The following is a 22,049-nucleotide window of genomic DNA, read 5'->3' as shown; positions in this document are numbered from 1 at the left end:
TAGCCGGGCGAGGTGGCGGCGCCTGTAGTCCCAGCTACTCGGGAGGCTGAGGCAGGAGAATGGCGGGAACCCGGGAGGCGGAGCTTGCAGTGAGCTGAGATCCGGCCACTGCACTCCAGCCTGGGCGACAGAGCAAGACTCCGTCTCAAAAAAAAAAAAAAAAAGAAATATATAATTTAATATATATTTATAATTATATGTAATATGTAAACATAATATATTTTATATGTATGTATATGTTAAATTTGAATCCATATGTATTCTTATATATAATATATAATACATACTAATTTTTTTTTGAGACAGTCTCACTCTGTCACCCAGGCTGGAGTGCAGTAGTGCAATCTCAGCTCACTGCAACTTCTGCCTCCCGGGTTCAAGTGATTCTCCTGCCTCAGCCTCCCAAGTAGCTGGGACTATAGGTGGGTGCCACCATGCCTGGCTAATTTTTGTATTTTCAGTAGAGATGGGGTTTTGCCTTGTTGGCCAGGCTGGTCTTGAACTCCTGACCTTAGGTGATCCACTCGCCTCAGCCTCCCAAAGTGCTGGGATTATAGGCATGAGCCACCGTGCTATGTATACAAAGATGTCAGTAAGCATCTTTAGCCTCTTAAATGCCGGAAGAAGACACATCGCAATTGCTTTCAGTGATGGGGAAGTTAGTGCAGAAATGCAAGGGCCCAGGACGTGGCCAAAGCATCACCTCTTCAGCACCCGCTGACTGTGAGTCCCAGTTTTCCCAGGATGGCTATTTCACAGATGTCTCAGCACACTAGAGTAGTACATAATTTAGTCTTGTCTGCACTTGGTGGTGTGCATTTATCCAAACATGTCCTAAGTATTTATTGAGCACCAACAGTGTACAGGATGCTCTTACAGGCACTTGGGACCCCGCAGAAAGTGAGATGGATTCGGCCCCTTCTCACGTGCAGCCTAGTTGTAGTGGGGGAGACGGGAGATGACCCAGGACATTGATACTTGCAGAAAAGCTGAGAAGGGAAGAAGTCAGGCTCATGAAAGGGGATGTTTGGTAGAGAAGACAGGAATGACCCCTCTGCAGAGTTGTTTGAGCTGGGACCCACTACACAGCCCTTACCACTTCCCCAGAGAGAGAGTCGGCCAGGCCAGGTTCTTCTGTGTGATCTGGAGCCAGGCCAGGCCACCTCCTGATTCAGCCTCAGCTCCGGCCAGTCCATAGGTAAAAAGCCTTTGAATCTCATGGCCACATAAGCTCATAAGTCCCACCTTTGATAGGGGTTCCAGTCCATCTCTCGCTCACCAGGTGAGCATCAGAGCGGGGGTTTCATGCCCTTGGAACGAGCCTGCTTTCTTTCAAGACAGCAGTGGCCTTGCTGTGTTCAGTTGTCAGCCATGGCAGTGGCTGTATCCCCCACCCCTTCATCTTCCTCTATCTCTAAAACAGGAGACGGACTCTGTCCTCCAAAACCCCTAAAGACCCCAAGGCTAGGAGACTCTGATGGGGACCCCCAGAGTTCCATGTTGGGCTGTTTACATCACCTTGAGGAGCCAGAGAGTAAACTGGGACCTGTTCCCTCTACACAGCAGCACGGGGAGGAACCAGGAAAGGCGGTCTGCAGGTAGGTGGCTGTGAGCATTCCAGCAGGTCTCCCCACTGACAGTCCACATAGCACAGCAGCTCAGCAGACAGCAATGCTTTGGGAAGTAGACCCACAACCTATCCAGTGCTGTGACACACTCCTTCCCAGAGCTCAGGGCCATCGGATCTTACTTCTCCTAGCATTCCTCGCTGGTAAGAAGGGTTGATGTTTTGGCTAGGCATGGTGGCTAATGCCTGTAATCCCAGCACTTTGGGAGGCCTAGCAGGGAGGATCACTTGAGGTCATGAGTTTGAGACCAGCCTGGCCAACATTGCAAAACCCTGTCTCTACTAAAAATACAAAAATTAGCCAGGTGTGGTGACACACCTGTAATCCCAGATACTCGGGAGGCTGAGGCAAGAGAATCGACTGAACCCAGGAGGCAGAGGTTGCAGTGAGCAGAGATCATGCCACTACACTCTAGTCTGGGCAACAGAGCGAGACTCCATCTAAAAAATAAAAGAAAAAAAGAAATTTTGGCCGGGCGCGGTGGCTCAAGCCTGTAATCCCAGCACTTTGGGAGGCCGAGATGGGCGGATCACGAGGTCAGGAGATCGAGACCATCCTGGCTAACACGGTGAAACCCCGTCTCTACTAAAAATACAAAAACTAGCCGGGCGAGGTGGCAGGCGCCTGTAGTCCCAGCTACTCGGGAGGCTGAGGCCGGAGAATGGCGTGAACCCAGGAGGCGGAGCTTGCAGTGAGCTGAGATCCGGCCACTGCACTCCAGCCTGGGCTACAGAGCGAGACTCCGTCTCAAAAAAAAAAAAAAAAAAAAAAAAAAGAAATTTTAACTGTGGACAAAGATAACGCTGAATTTTTCAAGGTTACAGAACTTATATTCTATAACTCATATTCTGTCTGCTGGTCAAACCCATCCGTCTTCCACATTCCTCCTCCTTAATCAAGAAGGGAACAAAGGAATTGTTGTTATGTGAGCTAATGACCAATAAAAAAGAAAAGCAATCAGGGCTGGGCGCAGTGGCTCATGCCTGTAATCCCAGCACTTCGGGAGGCCAAGGCAAGAGGATTGCTTGAACCCAGGAGTTTGAGAGGAGTCTGTGTAACATAATGAGGATGACCCCATATCTACAAGAAATAAAATAATTAGCCAAAACAAAATGATATATATATCCTTATGGATGTGTGTATGTATTTGAGACAGGGTCTTGCTCTGTCACCTAGGCTGGAGTGCAGTGGTACAATCTTGGCTCACTGCAACCTCCACCTCCTGGGTTCAAGCGATTCTCCTGCCTCAGCCTCCCAAGTAGCTGGGATAAAAGGCGCCCGCCACCACACTCAGCTAATTTTTGTATTTTTACTAGAGATGGGGTTTCACCATGTTGGCCAGGCTGGTCTTGAGCTCCTGACTTAAGGTGATCTGCCTGCCTCAGCCTCCCAAAGTGCTGGGATTACAGGTATGAACCACTGCGCCTGGCCCTTATTTATTTAAGTATAACCCTAAGTTTCACTAGTTTTTAAAGACACTATGTTTCTTGCATCTACAATTTCCTATTCCCTAGAATGTGTCTTGTGAGAGCTGGAGTGTCCGTCCAAATGAGAATATCCCTATTCCCAGTTCAGAAGGCAGTTCCTGGCATTATAAGTGTGACAAAGTCACCTGTTGAGGCAGTGTATTCTCCAAGTGGGACTCTGCACCCTCCTTGCCCGTTAAATGTTCTCAGGTCACTGCTTCTCCATCCCCATCCCACTCTTTTAAAGCAGGTTTTCCAGGGCCTTCCATCTAGCAGCCTTTTTTTTTTTTTTTTTTTTTTTTTTTGAGACAGGGTCCTGCTCTGTCACCCAGGCTGGAGTACGGTGATGTGATCATAGCTCATTGCAGCCTGAACTCCCCTGGCTTAGATGATCCTCCCATCTCAGCCTCCCAAGTAGCTGGGACCACAGGCACACATCACCTTGTCCAGCTAATTTTTAAACTTTTTGTAGAAACAGGGTCTCACTATGTTGCTCAGGCTGGTCTCAAACTCCTGGGCATTCACCCACCTCAGCCTCCCACAGTGCTGGGATTAAAGGCATGAGCCACCGTGCCCAGCCTAGGAGACTCTTAGCACTGGTTTCCTCTTAGATTTTGTTTTGCATTTGTCTTAATATGTGAGTGACAACCTAGGAGGATTTCAGATCCCCCTCAGTTTGTTTGTTTGTTTGTTTTGACACAGAGCCTTGTTTTGTCGCCTAGGCTGGGGTGCAGTAGCACGATCTTGGCTCACTGCAACCACCACCTCCCAAATTCAAGCCATTCTGCCTCAGCCTCCCGAGTAGCTGGGATTACAGGCATGTGCCACCACATCCGGCTAATTTTTGTATTTTTAGTAGAGATAGGGTTTCACCATGTTCCCCAGGTTGGTCTCGAACTCCTGGCCTCAGTGATCTGCCCACCTCAGTCGCCCAAAGTGCTGGGATTACAGGCGTGAGCCACAGTACCCGGGCAGATCTTCCTCAGTTTTATCTTTTCCTACACAGCTCCCCAGATGAGGAAACAGGAGCTCCCTGCTGGCTCCTCCGTCAACCAGAGAAGGAGCCAGCTCCCCTTCCTCCTTCCCAGGTGAGCCTGTCCTGTGGCCTCGTGGATGTAGAAGCACCGCTGCCTCCCTTAAAGTTCCGGCTCTGTGTCTCCCTTCATTGTCCCCAGTTGCTCACTCATGGTCTACAGGGGCTGGAGGGAAGATACCCAAAGGGCAAGGGTGGAGTTCTCTCAAGGCTACAAGAAAGGAGCAGGTTTGGGTTTGCTTTTTTCCTGAGACCTCATTCCTCCCTTATCTTTATTGCTGCTTTGTTCTTGTATCCGGTTTACAGAACTCAGTTGGGAGGTTTGTTCCCCAGTTTGCAAAATCCAGGAAGACAGTGGCAAGAAAAGGAGAGACAAAGAATGAGGACCTCAGGAGTGGGGCCTTTAGCCTGGTAAGGCTCTAAAATCAGCCAGGCTGAGCCCAGCGCACGTGCGGCCTCCTGGCCCAGCCTCGGCAGCCCCATTTCACCCTGGAGTTCTTTGGCAATGGTGAGGCCTGCACCTCTCTTCCACCCGCCGTTTTCAGTACATTGTGCTATGGATATATGTTGAGTATGCAACAATTCTTTTTTTTTTTTTCCTTTTTTTTCTTGAGACAGAGTTTTACTCTTGTCACCCAGGCTAGAGTGCAATGGCACCATCTTGGCTCACTGCAACCTCCGCCCCACCAGGTTCAAGCAGTTCTCCCGCCTCAGCCTCCTGAGTAGCTGGGATAACAGGCGCCTGCCACCACGCCCAGTTAATTTTTGTATTTTTAGTAGAGACGGGGTTTCACTGTGTTGGCCAGCCTGGTCTTGAACTCCCCACCTCAGGTGATCTGCCCGCCTCAGCCGCCCAAAATGCTGGGATTACAGGTGTGAGCCACCACGCCTGGCCTTACCACAATTTTTTAAAAAACAAAAAACAGTACAGAGTGAAGTTCTGGTGTTCTCTGTTCTAGCTTCCCCGAGTGGTAACACCGTGCATAACTGTAGTCCATCATCAAAACTAGGCAATTGGCCAGGTGCAGTGGCTCGTGCCTGTGATCCCAACACTTTGGGAGACTTCCCTTGGCCAGCCTGAGCAACATAGGAAGACTCTTTTTTTTTTTTTTTTTTTTTTTTTTTTTTTTGAGACGGAGTCTCGCTCTGTAGCCCAGGCTGGAGTGCAGTGGCCGGATCTCAGCTCACTGCAAGCTCCGCCTCCTGGGTTTACGCCATTCTCCTGCCTCAGCCTTCCCGAGTAGCTGGGACTACAAGCGCCCGCCACTGCGCCCGGCTAGTTTTTTGTATTTTTTAGTAGAGACGGGGTTTCACCATGTTAGCCAGGATGGTCTCGATCTCCTGACCTCGTGATCCGCCCGTCTCGGCCTCCCAAGGAAGACTCTTATCTCTACAATAATTTTTTTTTTCTTTTCTTTTTGAGATGGAGTCTTGCTTATCACCCAGGCTGGAGTGCAGTGGTGCGGATCTTGGCTCACTGCAGCCTCCACCTCCTGGATTCAAGTGATTCTCCTGCCTCACCCTCCCCAGTAGCTGGGACTATAGGTGCACACCACCACACCTGGCTTATTTTTTTTTTTTTTTTTTTTTTGAGACAGAGTCTCGCTCAGTCACCCAGGCTGGTGTGCAGTGGCCAGATCTCCGCTCACTGCAAGCTCCGCCTCCCGGGTTCACGCCATTCTCCTGCCTCAGCCTCCCGAGTAGCTGGGACTACAGGCGCCCGCCACCTCGCCCAGCTAGTTTTTTGTATTTTTTAGTAGAGACGGGGTTTCACCGGGTTAGCCAGGATGGTCTCGATCTCCTGACCTTGTGATCCGCCCGTCTCGGCCTCCCAAAGTGCTGGGATTACAGGCTTGAGCCACCGCGCCCGGCCAATTTTTGTAGTTTTATTAGACATGGGGTTTCACCCTGTTGGCCAGGCTGGTCTCGAACTCCTGACTTCAAACAATCCGCCTGCCTCGGCCTCTCAAAGTGCTGGGATTACAGGCATGAGCCACTGCATCCAGCCTACAATAATTGTTTTAAAACTTGGCCAGGTGCAGTGGCTCCCACCTGTAATCCCAGCACTTTGGGAGGCCGAGGCAGGAGGATCACTTGAACCCAGGCATTCCAGACCAGCCTGGGCAACATGGCACAACCCCATCTGTATAAAAAAACACAAAATTTATCCAGGTGTGGTGTGTACCTATAGTCCCAGCTACTTGGGAGGCTGAGGTGGGGGGCTCACCCGAACCTAGGAAGGTCAAAGCTACAGTGAGCCGTGATCACACCACTGCACTCCAGCTTGGATGAAAGAGTGAGACCCTGTCTCAAAATTATGAAAAATAAATAATAAAAATAATAATAGCGGCTGGGCAGGGTGGCTCACGCCTGTAATCCCAGCACTTTGGGAGGCTGAGGCAGGCAGATCACCTGAGGTCAGTAGTTCGAGACCAGCCTGACCAACATGGAGAAACTCTGTCTCTACTAAGTATACAAAATTAGCCAGGCATGGTGGCGCATGCCTGTAATCCCAGCTACTCAAGAGGCTGAGGCAGGAGAATCGCTTGAACCCAGGAGGTGGAGGTTGCGGTGAACCGAGATTGTGCCATTGCACTCCAGTCTGGGCAACAAGAGTGAAACTCTGTCTAAAAATAATAATAAACAGGAAATTAACATTGGTGTGGTCTGAATGCCACCTTGATTTTCATATCCCTGATCTTGTTGAGTGTCTGGTGCTGGCAGAGAGAAGAGCTTGATGGAAGGAGAGGTTTCTGTGCTTCCAGATCCCCCTCCAGTCGCTGGCCCTGGTACTGATGCCTATTTCCATGCATGATGGCCAGTGCCAACATCTGAGTCTTTGAACAGGGCAGTCACAACTATTAGATTGGTGCAAAAGTAAGTGCGGTTTTTGCCATTAATTTTTTTGTGTATGTGAGACAGAGTCTCACTCTGTCACCCAGGCTGGAGTGCAGCCCTATCTCGGCTCACTGCAACCTCTGCCTCCCGGGTTCAAACGATTCTCCTGCCTCAGCCTCCTGAGTAGCTGGGACTACAGTCACTTGCCACCATGCCTGGCTAATTTTTGTATTTGTTTAGTAGAGATGGGGTTTCACCATTTTGGCCAGGCTGATCTTGAACTCCTGACCTCAAGTGATCCGCCCACCTCGGCCTCCCGAAGTGTTGGGATTACAGGCGTGAGCCACTGCGCCTGGCCAGTGTTTGCCATTAAAAGTAATGACAAAACCCGCAATTACTTTTACACCAAACTAATAGAAAACTCTTTGGAGAACTTGGTTATCAAAGGCCCCGGGGCTGAGTCTTTTTCTGTCCACAGGAAACCCTCCCAGAGTCCAGCGCCCAGAGTCCAGGATGCCAGCCGCTAGTGGAGACCCTGGGGCTCCCCTTCCAGGAGGCCACGGAGCCGGGGGACCCAACGCAGGCAGACAGTGCCCACCCTGAGCAGAGCAGCCAGAGCCCTGTGCAGGCTGTGCCCAGCAGTGGAGATTCTCAGCCTGATGACCCTCCAGACAGGGGGACAGGGTTGTCCTCCTCACAGAGGGCCAGCCAAGACCACCTGTCAGAACAAGGGGCTGAAGACAGCAGGCCTGAGACAGATGGGGTTCCAGGTGATCGTGGCCAAAAGGAACACCTACCAAGCAGTGATTCTGAAGGGGAGAAGCCAGACAGAGGAGCCCCCAAGGAGGGAGGGGCCCAAAGGACAGCAGGGGCTGGCCTGCCTGGCGGGCCCCAGGAGGAGGGAGACAGTATCCCCTGTACCCCAGCATCAGCTCCTACCTTGGGCCCTGCTCTGGGACTGGGCCCTGCCTCTTGGTGCCTGGAACCCGGGTCTGTGGCCCAGGGCTCTCCTGACCCCCAGCAGACCCCCAGCAGGATGGGCAGGGAAGGGGAAGGGACTCATAGCAGCCTGGGATGCTCCTCCCTCGGGATGATTGTCATTGCAGACCTGAGCACAGACCCTGCTGAGCTGGAAGAGAGGGCTCTGGAGGTGGCTGGGCCCGATGGGCAGGCCAGCGCCATGTCACCTGCCTCTCCCAAGAGGAAGGCCGCTGATGGAGGCTACAGGAGGGCCCTGCCAGGCTGCACCCCACTCACTGGGGAAACCGCAGGAGAAACGGGGGAGGCAGGGCAGGATGACCAGCCCCCTGGCGATGTCCCAGTGGGCCCGACAGCCTCCCTGGCTCTGGCACCCGGGAGTGGAGAGTCCATGATGGGCGCTGGAGATTCCAACCATGCAGCCACGGACACGGGTCCATGTGTCGATCAAAAGCAGGAGCCAGGCCCTACTCCAGAGGCAGCCGAGTCAGGTGGCCAGGACCTCGAACAAGACCTTGAGGGGCTCCGTGTGTCCCCGCAAGCTTCTGTTCTGCCAGAACATAGAGAAGCAGCAGACAGCCCTCTCCAGGAGCCTGGGTCCCAGCAGGGCATAGACACCACCTCAGACCTGGCAGGGCAGCAAGACCACCTGCCTCATTCTGCGGACCAGGCCGCCTGGGCAGACTCTTCAGCTGTGGAACTCGACTTCCTGCTGGACAGCCAGATACAGGATGCCCTGGACGCTTCTGACTTCGAAGCCCCGCCTGAGCAGGTAAGAGCTGCCCCGAGTGACAGACATACCTGCCCAGGGCAGGCACCTAACCTCCACAAGCCCTCTCCTCACGTGGCACAGCGGTGGAGGGGGAGCTGGGGCTCAGGGCGTACCATTTACACAGCCAACGACTCTAGGAGTCCGAGTTGCAGCTCTATTGGATGTGGAGTCGGTGGTTTTCCAGAAAGTATAGACCTGCCTTTCGGTGGTTGTCTACATATCCAGGGATGGTGACACACAGCTGCTTTCTCAGCCGGGCCTCCCACATTGAACTGGAGTCCCCAGGAGTGACAGCCCCTGTCAGCTTCTGCTTCAGTGCCTGACCCTGGCTGTGGGGTCCCGGGGCATGTATTTAGGGCGGTGGACACAGTGGGGTGATGGAGAGAAGCTGGGCCTGGGGAGGGGGCTTCACTCCCAAGCTGCAAAAGAGCCTTTGCCCATCTCCTTAGGGTCCTCTGGGGGTCCTGATATGATTCTTTCCCAAACATACATAAGTCATTTTGTTTTTCTGCCGGAACTTGTAAGGGCTTTGCCTCCTTCAGGGATCTGCCTGCCCCACCGGCTGCCCAGATGTGGCCTCCTCTGGCTCCAGAGCTGGTGCCAGCTGTTGGCATTCGTTCTCCTGTCTGGGCAGGTGGCAGCCTTGCTTCAGCCCTGCCCCCCAGGGGAAGAGTGACCTCCCCAGCTGTTGGCACACCTGAGCCTGGGCTGAGGGCGTCACAGTCACACCCTGGGAGGCAGGCGGTTCTCTGTCCACACACTGGGTGTAGCAGCGAAGACTCTGGAAGAGTTCATGCACCTGTTGGAGGTGAGGCAGGCGGGAGGGGAGGAGGCCAGGCTGGCACCCAGGTCATGCCCCAGCTGCCGCATCCTGGAACACAGAGCCAAATTTGCCTTTCAAATGTCAGCCTCTGTTTCTTTGCTGTCCCTGTGTTGAGATGTAAAAAAAAAAACAAAACAAAACAAAAAAAATTCATGGCCAGGCACAGTGGCTCCCACCTGTAATCCCAGCACTGGGAGACCGAGGCAGGAGGATCACGCGATGTCAGGAGTTCAGGACCAGCGTGGCCAACGTGGTGAAGCCCCATCTCTACCAAAGTACAAAAATTAGCTGGGCGTTGTGGCATGTGCCTCTAATCCCAGCTACTCTGGAGGCTGAGGCAGAAGAATCACTTGAACCCGGGAGTCGGAGGTTGCAGTGAGCCAAGATCACACCACTGCACTCTAGCCTGGGTGACGGAGCAAGACTCTGTCTCAAAAAAGAAAAAATTGGCCGGGCGCGGTGGCTCAAGCCTGTAATCCCAGCACTTTGGGAGGCCGAGACGGGCAGATCAGAAGGTCAGGAGATCAAGACCATCCTGGCTAACACGGTGAAACCCCGTCTCTACTAAAAAATACAAAAAAACTAGCCGGGCGAGGTGGCGGGCTAAAATAAAATACAAAAAAACTGTAGTCCCAGCTACTCGGGAGGCTGAGGCAGGAGAATGGCGTAAACCCGGGAGGCGGAGCTTGCAGTGAGCTGAGATCTGGCCACCGCACTCCAGCCTGGGCGACAGAGCGAGACTCCGTCTCAAAAAAAAAAAAAAAAAAAGAAAAGAAAATTAGCCAGGCATGGGGATGCATGGCTGCAATCCCAGCTACTTGGGAGGCTGAGGCGGGAGAATCACTTGAGCCCGGGAGGTTGAGGTTGCAGTGAGCCGAGATTACGCTACTGCACTCCAGCGTGGGTGCTGGAGACCCTGTCTCAAAAAAAAAAAAAGATTGGTGAGTCACAGTGCAGTTCAGTGGTAGAGGCTGAACACGAGCGTGTGGGAAAGGCAGGAGTTCTGTTGCTGGGCGCAGCTGAAATTTTATGAGAGCCTCATGCCTTGCAAAATGCAAATCCCTCACTTAAGAGCCGCCTCCATTGCCTCCAGTCTGTGTTCTCGTGGGTGGTGGCTTGGAGAGAAGGCTGGGAAATGGTTAAGGTGTTTGGGGCCAGGTGCACCTAAGTGGCATCCAGCAGGTGAAGCCCCTAACCCTCCTAAATGGGCTGCCAAACTGCGAGCTTGGAAAAAGACCCTGAAATCCAGACTCGGGGGGACCCAGACGGACAGCTGGCTGGTCAGACCTGACCAGCACCAGCAGCCTTTCCCCCGCCAGGGGAGGAGGCACCGCCCTGACAGCACTGCCAAGGCCTGGGCGTGTTTGGTTTTGACACGAGGCGTTCCCTAGCAAGTCAAGGTGACCCAGGCAAGGAACACATTCCCGTGGGAAGGTTCCGGGTGGCTCCTGGCAGGAAGGCCAAGGCCCATGTCTCCCGGCATGGGCAGGGGCACGGGAAATAGCAAAGATGGATCGAGAGGGCCGTCTCAGCACCTCGTCCTGACCTCACCATGGTCACGCACTGTGCTAGAGGAGGAGACTCAGAGGTGACACAGCAGAGACAGAGCTTTCAAACCTCAAACCAAGGTCTCGTCATGGGAGGGTTTGGTGTTACTTTCTCATAGCTCCTCTGTGCTCACTCTTGGACCGATAGAGCTTCTGCAATCCGCATATGGAGTCGTTTAATTTAAATTTTAGAGACAGGGCCTTGCTCTGTTGCCCAGACTGGAGTGCAGTGGCACAATCACAGCTCACTGCAGCCTCAACCTCCCAGGCTCAAGCAGTTGATCCTCCTGCCTCATCCTCCCGAGTAGCTGGACCACAGGTGTGTGCCACCATGCCTGGCTAATTTTGGGGTTTTTTTTGTTTGTTTGTTTGTTTGTTTGTAGAGACAGGGTCTTGCCGTGTTGCCCAGGCTGGTCTGGAACACTTGGCCTCAAACGATCCTCCCACCTCATCATCCCAAAGTGCTGGGATTACAGGCGTGCCCAGCCTGGCTCATTGCCTCTTTTCTGAGGGACATTGTAAGTCACCACTTTATAATGAAGCTTGACATTTTCCATGGAAATTAAACCACCATTGATGCTTAGAAGCTTAAGCGCCTTGGAGTTACCAGGCTTTCCCCTATATTCACTGGGAGTTTTCCCCTCGTGTTAAATTTGCAAACTCCTTTCCTAACAGGATGTGTGTGGCTCATTCAGCCAAGGTAGATGACTCCACTTCACTGCAGTTGCTACCCCTTGGTGTTTTCTCTGTACCCGTAAAGATAGTGAGGGGCATGCAGGAGACTGCAGCGGTGTCAGGGCCAAAGATCATGGCACAGGGGCACCCCCACTGCCCAGATCAGCCTGTGGGAGGCCCAGGCCTAGGAGCGGACACCAGGGTTGGCTGTGGCCTTTCTCTTTCCAAGGGGAAAGGATGGGTGCAGCCCAGGCTGGTAACCCTGGGTCTACCCATCGTGGAGTTCCTCACCGTTACTGCTCTGCCTCTGCAGGAGTCCTAGCCAGCCCCAGTGTGACCTACTGTGGTCACAGTAAAGCCAAAGGCATCAGCGTGACTTCTGGGTCCCCTGTGCAGAGCTTGCTCGACTTGGGCCCCGGGCACTCACACCTTGTGTTCTCTTTCCAGTTCTTTCCTTCCGGGAACAAGCCGGGCCCTTGCTGGCCGGGCCCCAGCCCACGTGCCAATGGAGACCCTGTTGCAGTGGCCAAGGCCCAGCCGAGGTAGGTGTGGGGTGGGTGAGAAGTGGCTCCAGGACCCTCACCAGTTTTACCAAGGAGGGTGACAGACGGAGGGGACCCCAGTTCTCCCTCCCTGGGCCTCGACTTCCCCAGTCCATCAGGGGAGCTGAGCCCTGTCTTTCAAACTGTACACATTCCCTTGCTCCCCGAAAGCAGAGAGTGGGCGACAGTGACCAGTGATCGGCACCCAACCCAGTGTCTCCCTAGGAGCCCTGAGACAGTGCCCCCGGCTCTGTGGGCTGTTTCTCTCTGGGAAGAGGGGCCAAAGCTTCCTCCTGAGTCCCTGGGAAGGGGAAGGGACCCAGACAGGGCTCAGAACTGTTGGCTGAGACCATCTTGGAGCCGTTCCTAGCTCTGGCACCAGGCGGGCACTCAAGTGAGTCTAACCTGCCCTCACCCTCTCCCCTCCCTACTTGGCTCTTGCCCTAGGCGAACCACCTCCTCCCTCACGCAGGCCACCAGTTAGCCGTCCTCCAGGCTGCTGTGTGTAGGGAGGGCACCCTCTCCCCCGCACCATGCCCGTGGTCCCCGTAGTCTGTCCCCTCCTCCTGTGCCCTCCAGCAGCCCTCCTCAAAGCCAGGGCTGGGCGGCTGCCCTCTCTGTTACCTGGCACTTGAACCTGCCTCTCTGCAGAGGCGACAGCTTATCAATTATTTATGGCCAAGTTTCTGTTTCTGTCTGGTGGGGGTGGAGGAGGGTTTGGGACTCAGCTCCTGGCTGTGTATGGCCCCCACACCCTCCTCCTCCTTCTCCTGCCCTAGCAGAGGGCAGCTCTGTCCCCGCCTCCTGCCCTCACTCCCTGGGACTTGTACCTGCCGTGCCACTGGCCACCTCCCCTCTCCACACACACAACCTGCACGCGGACCAGAGGTAGTTCATCAGAGTGGCCTGCTGTGGTTTGAGTGAAGAGCCAGGAGGGTTCACATCTGAATCTCTGACGTCCCAGGGCCAATGCAGCTCCCCTCCCCGCTGCCTTGGATGTCTAGAAGCTCCCAGAGGGCCTGGGGTCTGGCTTGAGGCTAAATGACACACACAAGAAGCTAAGGCCCAGGGGCTGCCAGTCACCTCAGGGTGACCAAGGCAGGAGCAGCAGGACAGCAGTTTCCATAGTGACAGCCCTGGAGGTGCTGCCAAGCCTGGGGCATGGACGGGTTTAGGGCAAGTGGCCCCCACTTACCTGCCTGGCCCCCTGTACTGCCCATGTCCGAGAGTGGCACCTGTTCTGTGTGTGTGGGGGGGGGTTCTGTGGCTCCTTGGATCTTCCGTGATTTTTTTTTTTTTTTTTTTTTTTTTGAGACATGGTCTCACTCCCATCACCCAGGCTGGAGTGCAGTGGTGCAACCGCAGCTCACTGCAGCCTCGATCTCCTGGGCTTACGTGATTCTCCCACTTCAGCCCTCTAAGTAGCTGGGACTATGGTTACCCACCACCACACCCAGCTAATTTTGTATATTTTTTTTAGAGACGGGATTTTGCCATGTTGCCCAGACTGGTCTCGAACTCCTGGACTCAAGTGATCCACCCGCCTCAGCCTCGCAAAGTGGTGGGATTACAGGCATGAGCCACCGTGCCTGGCAGGATATTTTTTAGATAAGAGTCTTGCTCTGTTGCCTAGGCTGGTGTCCAGGATCATAGCTTACTGTAGCCTCCATCTCCCGGGCTCAAGTGATCCTCCCACTTCATCCTCCTGAGTAGCTGGGACTACAGGCGTGCATCACCACGCCTGGCTAATTTTGTATTATTTGTAGAGACGGGGACTCACTACGTTGCCAAGGCTGGTCTTGAACTCCTGGGTTCAAGCCATCCTCCCGCCTTGACCTCCCAAATCTTACATAGATATGAATGCCATCTGGGCCGGCTTTTCTTCTTTTTTTTTTTTCTTTTTTTTTTGAGACAGAGTCTCACTCTGTCACCCAGGCTGGAGTGCAGTGGCCGGATCTCGGCTCTCGGCTCACTGCAAGCTCCGCCTCCTGGGTTCACACCATTCTCCTGCCTCAGCCTCCCGAGTAGCTGGGACTACAGGCACCCGCCACCACGCTCAGCTAATTTTTTGTATTTTTAGTACAGACAGGGTTTCACCGTGTTAGCCAGGATGGTCTCCATCTCCTGACCTTGTGATCCGCCCACCTCGGCCTCCCAAAGTGCTGGGATTACAGGCGTGAGTCACCGCGCCCGGCAGGGCTGGCTTTTCTAGCACTGCCCTGGGTGCTGGGGAGACAGTGTGGGACAAAACACAGAGTTGACTGCTAGTGGGGGATTCGCGGTGTGGGGACACGAGAGACAGCAGATTAGATCATCAGATGGCAGAGTGTTGGGGAAAAAAAGGCAGCGGAGAAGGAGTTAAAATGTAAGGGGTGATCAGGGAAGCCACCACCCATCATCAGGAGGAGACATTTGGGAAAGAATGTTCCAGAATCCTGAGAGGTGCTCCAGGAATGACCAGGAGTCTAGTGTGGCTAGAGCAAGCGGGAGGGGAGAAGTGGGAGATGAGGGGAAGGCACAGGGAAAGCAGGTGGTGCACAGCTGCAGGAGGAGAGGGCTTGCCTCTGAGCCAGGTTTCCAAGTTCACAGCCCCCGGTACCTGTGGGGGGCAAACCGCAGGGGCAGGAGCTGGGGAGGCGGTGGCAGCAGCGTCCTGAGAGGGCAGGGGGAGGGTAGGGGAGAAGTGGTTGGGTTCTGGGCCTGCTGGGCAGTGGAGCCAGCTGGGTTGGCCATCAGGGTTCTGTCGTGAACAGAGGAGGACAGGCTGGACACCCGGAAAAGATGGCGCGAAGCCCGGCGGAAGCCCCTCCCACTGGAGAGCTTCTGGTAGTCCGGTGAGGTCGGGCCACTCTCAATTTCCTTCCCTGCCGGCCAGGACCTTCGTGGGGATCCAGGCCTCTGAGGCCTCCAGGATGGAGGACGCCACCAACATCGTGCGTGGCCTCATCGTTGAGCTCTCTAACCTGAAGTACGGGCTGGGCTCGGACTCACAAGGCATGGGGCCTGCGGGAGGCCGGTGGGGACTCAGAGGAGCTGGGAGGGACTGAAGTGTGAAGCCCCTGGGTGGGCAGCGAGGGTCAGGCACCCCACTGCTGCTGGGCCCTCACCGTGCCCCCCTCCCTAGTCCTTTGCAGAACACAGGCTCTGAAGAAAGGCTGGAACAGGCCCAGCCTGTGCTGCAACAGGCCCTTTCTGGTTATGTGCACGTGTGTGAGCCGTGTGTGTGCATCTGAGTCATTGGTGACCGTGTGGCTGTGAGGCGCAGCCCCCTCTGTCACCTGGTGACCACTGAGCCCCACACGCGTGCCTGTTTCCCCTGCAGCCGGCTGATCATGGGCACCCACCGGGACCTGGAAGCCTTCAAGCGCCTCAACTACCGGAAGACAAAGCCGGGAGGCAAAGCCCCCCTGCCTTACCCTTCCAAGGGGCCTGGGAATGTCCCTCGAGGGGACCCACCCTGGAGGGAACTGTAGGCCACTTTGAGGTCTGTGTTTCCTTTGCCACCCAGCCCCCATGCCTGCGGACCTCCTCCAAGATGCTCCAGGGGGTCCTAGTGGACCCTACAAACCTCCCTTCAGTTGCCCGGAAGTTGGTCTTCCATGGACAACACAAAGGAGGCCCCGAGGTCCTGGCCTCACCTGGCCAGGATCAAGGTCAGTAGCCTCCCTTGGCTTCAGAGAGGGAAACTGTGTCTCCTGCAGCCCCAGTGGCTTCAGGCGGGCCTGGGCTCCAGGAAGCCGGCCACCTCCAAGCAGGGCCCATCCTGTCCGGATTTGCAAATTTTAGGCTCCTGAGCCAAGTATGGAAGGTTCAGAATTTGTTTCTTTCCTGGAGGAGAAGAGAGCTCCCTTTGTTTTCTTTCTCCCTATTTCCATTTTATTTATTCTGGGAAGACCCGTAATAAATGATTCTGTAGAGGCCCCGTGACCTGCTGTTTGGGGCTGAGGCTTCAGTTCCTTCACCTTCCGCCCACAAACCTCTCTACCCACTTCCTCCTCCTCACCCTCTACGAGTTTACACCTCAGCTTCCCTGGGAAAGCAAGAGGGGTGCAAATCTCCAGGGGTGGGTGACTGTGTGCCCGCTTGTGTGTGCAGGCTCTTGAGCACACACACGGTTCGTAGAAGCCTAAGAGACGCCCTGGGAGATCACCCAGCTGCAGGGTGAGTCCAGTGCTCAGGTGGCCTGGCCCATCCTCCAGGAAAGCTGCCTGCGGGCCCCAGCCAGGAAGGAGGCTATCCCAGGAGGTTGTTATGGATGCAAACATGGCTGAAGTCGTGGCACTTCTCATCCCACGCAAGCCTCTCAACAGCCAGATGACAGTCCTGTTAGCAGCCACAGGGGATGCTGTCATCCCATTTACAGAAAACAATGCCTCTATGAAATCTGTCACTGAAAGGCTGACTGGACCTTCGACGTCATGAAGCACTCTGACTTCTGCACCCCAGCTCCCACGGCTCAGGCGGGGTCCTCCTCCCACCCTGCAATCTTATACCCCGGAGACCTGATGCAGGAGGGCAGGAAAGAGCAGGGCAGGTTCACACCCAGGTGAGCCCCCTGTCCACCAGGACGTGCCCTGGTGTGAGCCCAGTTCCCCGGGTCTCCAGCCCCAGCGGCTCTGCCCTAGGAAACCCTAACTCCATTCCCAGACCCTGGGAGCTGCTAGTATCCTTCTGTTTTCTTTCTCCTCCTCCCCACTTCCCCCTCCACGACCCAGCTGTCTGCAAGGACCCACCCCCATCCCTAGGGCCTCTGATTCCAGTTTAAATTGGAAAGCCAAGGGCAGAGGGGACAACAACGCTCCATTCCTCACCACCAGACCACAGGCCTCAGGGCTGGTTTGTGGACCGGGGGTAGGAATGTGGACTGCACAGTGGTGCGCTGGCTTCCTGAGCACTGCCCCCTGTTGCCTCAACAGGACAAGATCTGGAGGTGGAGGAGGCAGGCAGCCGTGTGGGGATTCCCCCACATGCATTCCCCCGGCCCTGCCAGAACGGCCCCATTTTTCTGCTCCTGCCCAAGCCCACCTAGGCCACCACCCCTGCCCAATCCCCCAGGACATGGTCCCATTCCCTGCCCCCTAATTGTTCCTCCCTTGCTCTAAACTGCCTGGCTTGTCACTGGGGCATCCATGGTGACATAACCATTCACCTTCCTTAGTGAGGAGGATGCAGGGGGCTCCATCTAGTTGTCCGTCAATTTCTTCCTCAAATGAAGCCCCCATCTCCAGTACGGAGCTGGGGGTGGGATGGGAGGAGTCCACCCATCTTGCATGTTACTGCAGGGGGTGACTGAAAGACCAAATGTCCACAGAAAGGGTCTCATGATGTCGATCTGGCTTCAAGGTGCCGGAACCCCCTCAGCTACCCCAAGGACCCACTCCTGTTTCTCTGCACAAAGCAGCTCACCCCAGTGCCCCACGGTGCTGAAACTCAAAGAAGAGGAAAGGGAGATCTAGGTACAGGACTCCCAGCAATGTTCACACTACACCTTGCCCCAAGACCAGGCCTTGTCTGTTGTTGATCCATTCATAAGCATTTATTGAGTGCTGACTGGATGCCCAGCTATGGGGAGATGGCAGATGGCACAAAGGGCAGGGTCTCCAAGGACGGGCGATTTCAGCTGTTGCCTCGCCAACCCCAGGCCATCCCCAGGGCTCACTCTCGGCCTGGGGGGAGGGTCTGGGAGTGGGAGTGGTCCTCATAGGGCGGGTCTTCCTGGAAATCCAGCTGAGCCCGGGTGCTCTTGCCCAGGTGTAGGCGGCCTCTTAGGTGGGCATGGAGGGAGAGCAGGAGGGCGAAGGCTCAGACTTCCCGGCACCTCTGAAACCTAGCGGAGGGGGGAGGGAGAGAAATGCTTAATCACAGGCCACGATGACTCAATGCTCCCCAAGTTGCCCACGGACTCGGCCTCCGGGGCTGCTGGGCCTCTGGCGCCACCCAGTGGCTGCTCCGGAGACAGCGACCCCGTGACGTCTCTGGCTCCGCCGGGCGGCCCCGCTGGGACCCAGAGCCCGAGACAAAGCGCCGGAGTTCCGATTCTGCGACCGTGGTGCCCTCTCGTGGCCGCCGAGCTCTGGCGGGGGGGGGGGTCCCCGGATCTATTACTCCCAGAAGTTGTTAATCATAAAGGCTGGCGGCAGGACACCATCTTCCCTAAGTCCTTTTAGCCTCCAGCGTCTCCCAGTGGGACAGCATCAAACCTCACAGGGAACACTATCGTCTCCTGGAGGCAGTCTTTCACGCTTTTTTTCTTTTTTGAGAGGGAGTCTCACTCTGTCGCCCAGACTGGAGTGCAGTAATGTGATCTCAGCTCACTGCGACTTCCACCTCCCGGGTTCTAGAGATTCTCCCGTCTCAGCCCCCCGAGTAGCAGGGATTACAGGCGCATGCCACCACGCCATTAATTTTTTGTATTTTTAGTAGAGACGGGGTTTCACCATGTTGGCCAGGCTGGTCTTGAATTGCTGACCTCAGGTGATCCACCTGCTTCAGCCTCCCCAAGTACTGGGTTTACAGGCGTGAGCCACCACCCTCAGCGCTTTCTTTTTTCTTTTTTTTAAAGACAGGGTGTTGCTGTGTTGCCCAGGCTGCAGTGCAGTGGCACCATCTCAGCTCACTGCAGCCTCTGCCCCCTGGACCCAAGCGATCCTCCCTGGTCAGCCTCCCAAGTAGCTGGGACTACAGAAACATACTACCATGTCCGGCTAATTTTTTATAGACTCGGGGTTTCACCATGTTGCCTCAGGCTGGTCTCAAACTCTTGGGCTCGAGCGATCCTCCTGCCTTGGCTTCCCAAAGTATTGGGATTACAGGTGTGAGCCACCACATCTGACCCTTTCATGACTTTAACAAATGTTCACTGCAAAGCTGTCTGAGAGTAGATGGGAGGGGTGGTCCTCTCCCAGTCACTATCCTCCAGGAGCTCACAGTCTGATGGGGGACGCAGTGCCCAAACACACCTAGTCAGACTGGCCCCTCCTCTGTTAGCTGACTTCCTCAAAGACAATTTAAGTTGCTAGAACGAATTTCTCTTTTAAAACCTCACTGGGGGCCAGGCACGGTGGCTCATGCCTGTAATCGCAGCACTTTGGGAGGCCGAGGCAGGTGAATCTCCAGGTCAGGAGTTTGAGACTCAGTCTGGCCAAGATGGTGAAAGCCCGTTCTGTACTAAAAATACAAAAATTAGCCGGCGCAGTGGTGGGCGCCTCTAATTCCAGCTACTCAGGAGGCTGAGGCAAAAGAATTGCTTGAACCTGGGAGGCAGAGGTTGCAGTGAGCCAAGATCGCGCCACTGCACTCTCTAGCCTGGGTGACAGAGCAAGACTCCATCTCGGAAAAACAATATTAAATAAATAAATAAATAAATAAATAAAACCTCACTGGGGCCAGGCATGGTGGCTCAGGCCTGTAATCCTAGCATTTTGGGAGGCCTAGGCAGGAGGATCACCTAAGCCGTGTTCGACACCGGCCTGGGAAACATAGTTAAGACCCTGTTTCTACCGGTGGTGGGGCAGGGGGGGAAGCCAAGTGTAGTGGTGCAGGCCTGTAATTCCAGCTACTTGGGAGACTGAGGCAGGAGAATCGCTTGAACCCAGGAGGCAAGGTTGCAGTGAGCCAAGATCGTGCTACTGCAGTCCAGCCTGGGTGACAGAAAGAGACACTGTCTCAACATAAAGACATAAATCAAATAAACTGGCTCGACGTGGTGCTCACGCCTGTAATCTCAGCAGTTTGGGAGGCCGAGGCGGGCGGATCTTCAGGTCAGGAGTTCGAGACCAGCCTGGCCAACATGGTGAAACCCCATCTCTACTAAAAATACAAAATTTAGCTGGGCATGGTGGCAATTAGTCAGGCATAGTGGCATCCGCCTATAATCCCAGCTACTCAGGAGGTTGAGGCAGGAGAATCACTTGAATCCAGGAGATGGAGATTGCGGTGAGCTAAGATGGCGCCACTGCACTCCAGCCTGTTCAACAGAAAGAGACTGTCTCAAGATAAACAAATAAGTAAATAAAATAAACTGCTGTTCTAAGCTCTCTCTAAGGTCTTCCCCTAACCCTTGGAGGTGGGTACTGGGGCTAATCTTACTTCACAGAGGGGCTCAGCCATTACCCTGGGACAGGTCCCCCCAGCCACCTGTGCAGGCACCTGCTCCTCCTCCTCCTCCTCCTCGGCGGTGGCCTGTGTCCTGCGTCTTCGCCTTGTCAGGACGGACCAGCTTCTTGCCTGCCGAGTTTCGAGTGGTGTGGCTGTAGACGGAGGTGTAGCCCTGGCCAGTAAGCGGGCAGAAGCGTCGGGTGTGGGCACGCTCACGCGTGGCACCGCACTGGGGGCACACGTAGTCCCGCAGGATGGGACACAGCACCCTGCCGGCCTCGTCCTTCAGCACGTGGGACTGGTAGATGGCCCGGGACTCGCCGTTGTGTTTGCAGAAAGAGCACAGGCGTTCGGGAGCTGGCGAGGACTCCAGGTTGCGCTTCTGATCCTTGGATCCTGGCACTGGGACCGACTCCGGCACTGATACTGACTCCGGCACTGACACTGACTCCGGCGCTGACACTGGTTCCAGCACTGGCTCTGGCTCTGGCTGGGGGCTCAGCCTGGTCTCAGGCCCCTCTTTCCCACTGAGAGCCCTAACCAGGCGTGCCAAACCCAGGTAATCTGTCCACAGGTCAAAGGTCCCCATAGCTGGGCAGCATGTGCCAGGTGGAGGAAGCCACAGAGACAAGTAAGTAACCCTGCCTGGTGCAAGCTCCCTCTTTCTGAACCTTCTCTGCTACCCCTTCCTTCCTCTCTCTGGAGCCTGGGAGTCTGGGCTGGCCGACCCTCCTTTTACCTCCAAGGGGGTGTGAAGGGGGAGGAGCAGGCTGTGGGAGGTTCCTTGTTGTCACAGGGGGGCTGGGTGCCCCACTAAGGCACCTCCCAAGAGGCTGCATGGCCTCTGGCGGTGCTGGGGGACTGCAGGACACAGGGTGTGTGGGGGGGACACCCAGTGATGTGCACCACACCCCCACGTACACACCTCCAGGGAATTGGGGGGCTACCCTGACTCCCCTCCTTTTGGAGTCCTTAGCCCTCCAGCCCCACTGGAGGATGGGCAGAATGGGTTGGAAACCCCACCCTCAAAGACTAACAGTTACCAGTAACTTAAAGAAGTTAACTTAGTAACTTCTTTATCACTTTTTCTTCCTTCCCCTGGGCGGAAGAGTGGCCAGGTGCCCCTGGGCTCTTTGTGTGTGTGTCCGGGGGTAGGCTGCTGATGCTCCAGCTGTCTCTGAAAGGAGTGTGGTGGTCCCAGGCTCATGGGCTGGTTGCGGGGGTAGGGGGAAGGATCATGCCCCACCCCCAAGCTCTGGTCTCCCTCCAAGAGTTTTCACATCGGTTGTCTTAGTGGAACCCCCATTTAGTGGATGAGCAAACTGAGGTGTGAAGCCACCTGCCCATCCAGTTATTTATAAAGACACGCACCAGGCTGGGTGTGGTGGCTCACGCCTGTAATCTCAAAACTTTGGGAGGCCAAGACGGGGCGGATCACATGAGGTCAGGAGTTCGAGGCCAGCCTGGCTCACATGGTGAAACCCTGTCTCTACTAAAAATACAAAAAAAAAAAAAAAAAAAAAAATTAGCCAGGCGTGGTGGCGGGCGCCTGTGATCCCAGCTACTCGGGAGGCTGAGGCAGGAGAACTGCTTGAACCCAGGAGGCAGAGGTTGCAGTGAGCCAAGATGAGCCACTGCACTCCAGCCTGG

At 55.0% G+C, this 22,049-nt stretch overlaps 2 protein-coding genes across 3 annotated transcripts in view; one reads left to right on the top strand and one right to left on the bottom strand.

Annotated features, from left to right (window-relative positions):
* Nucleotides 1-16,229, top strand: part of C19H19orf57 (chromosome 19 C19orf57 homolog) — a 26,598-nt gene extending 10,369 nt beyond the window's left edge. The window contains exons 3-9 of one of the 2 annotated variants that reach the window (XM_025368511.1): nt 1,424-1,598; nt 4,101-4,182; nt 4,434-4,538; nt 7,444-8,715; nt 12,208-12,302; nt 15,178-15,270; nt 15,625-15,775. In XM_025368511.1, the coding sequence (XP_025224296.1) occupies nt 1,424-1,598; nt 4,101-4,182; nt 4,434-4,538; nt 7,444-8,715; nt 12,208-12,302; nt 15,178-15,270; nt 15,625-15,775 (1,973 nt within the window). Of the gene's footprint in view, nt 1-1,423; nt 1,599-4,100; nt 4,183-4,433; nt 4,539-7,443; nt 8,716-12,207; nt 12,303-15,177; nt 15,271-15,624 lie in introns of both variants that reach the window. The other variant, XM_025368513.1, reaches the window with a different exon arrangement.
* A 1,585-nt stretch (nt 16,230-17,814) lies between these two features.
* On the bottom strand, nt 17,815-21,100 carry NANOS3 (nanos C2HC-type zinc finger 3). The gene is made up of 2 exons (XM_025368553.1): nt 20,451-21,100; nt 17,815-18,129 (listed from the first exon to the last, which is right to left on the bottom strand). The coding sequence occupies exons 1-2, from the start codon at nt 20,986-20,988 to the stop codon at nt 18,068-18,070; spliced, it is 600 nt and encodes a 199-aa protein (XP_025224338.1). The 5' UTR covers nt 20,989-21,100; the 3' UTR covers nt 17,815-18,067.
* Nucleotides 21,101-22,049: the final 949 nt, after the last annotated feature.

The sequence above is a fragment of the Theropithecus gelada genome, chromosome 19 (genome assembly GCF_003255815.1).
Source record: "Theropithecus gelada isolate Dixy chromosome 19, Tgel_1.0, whole genome shotgun sequence".
Classification (NCBI taxonomy): domain Eukaryota; kingdom Metazoa; phylum Chordata; class Mammalia; order Primates; family Cercopithecidae; genus Theropithecus; species Theropithecus gelada.
This window is presented reverse-complemented; position numbering and strand designations above follow the sequence as displayed.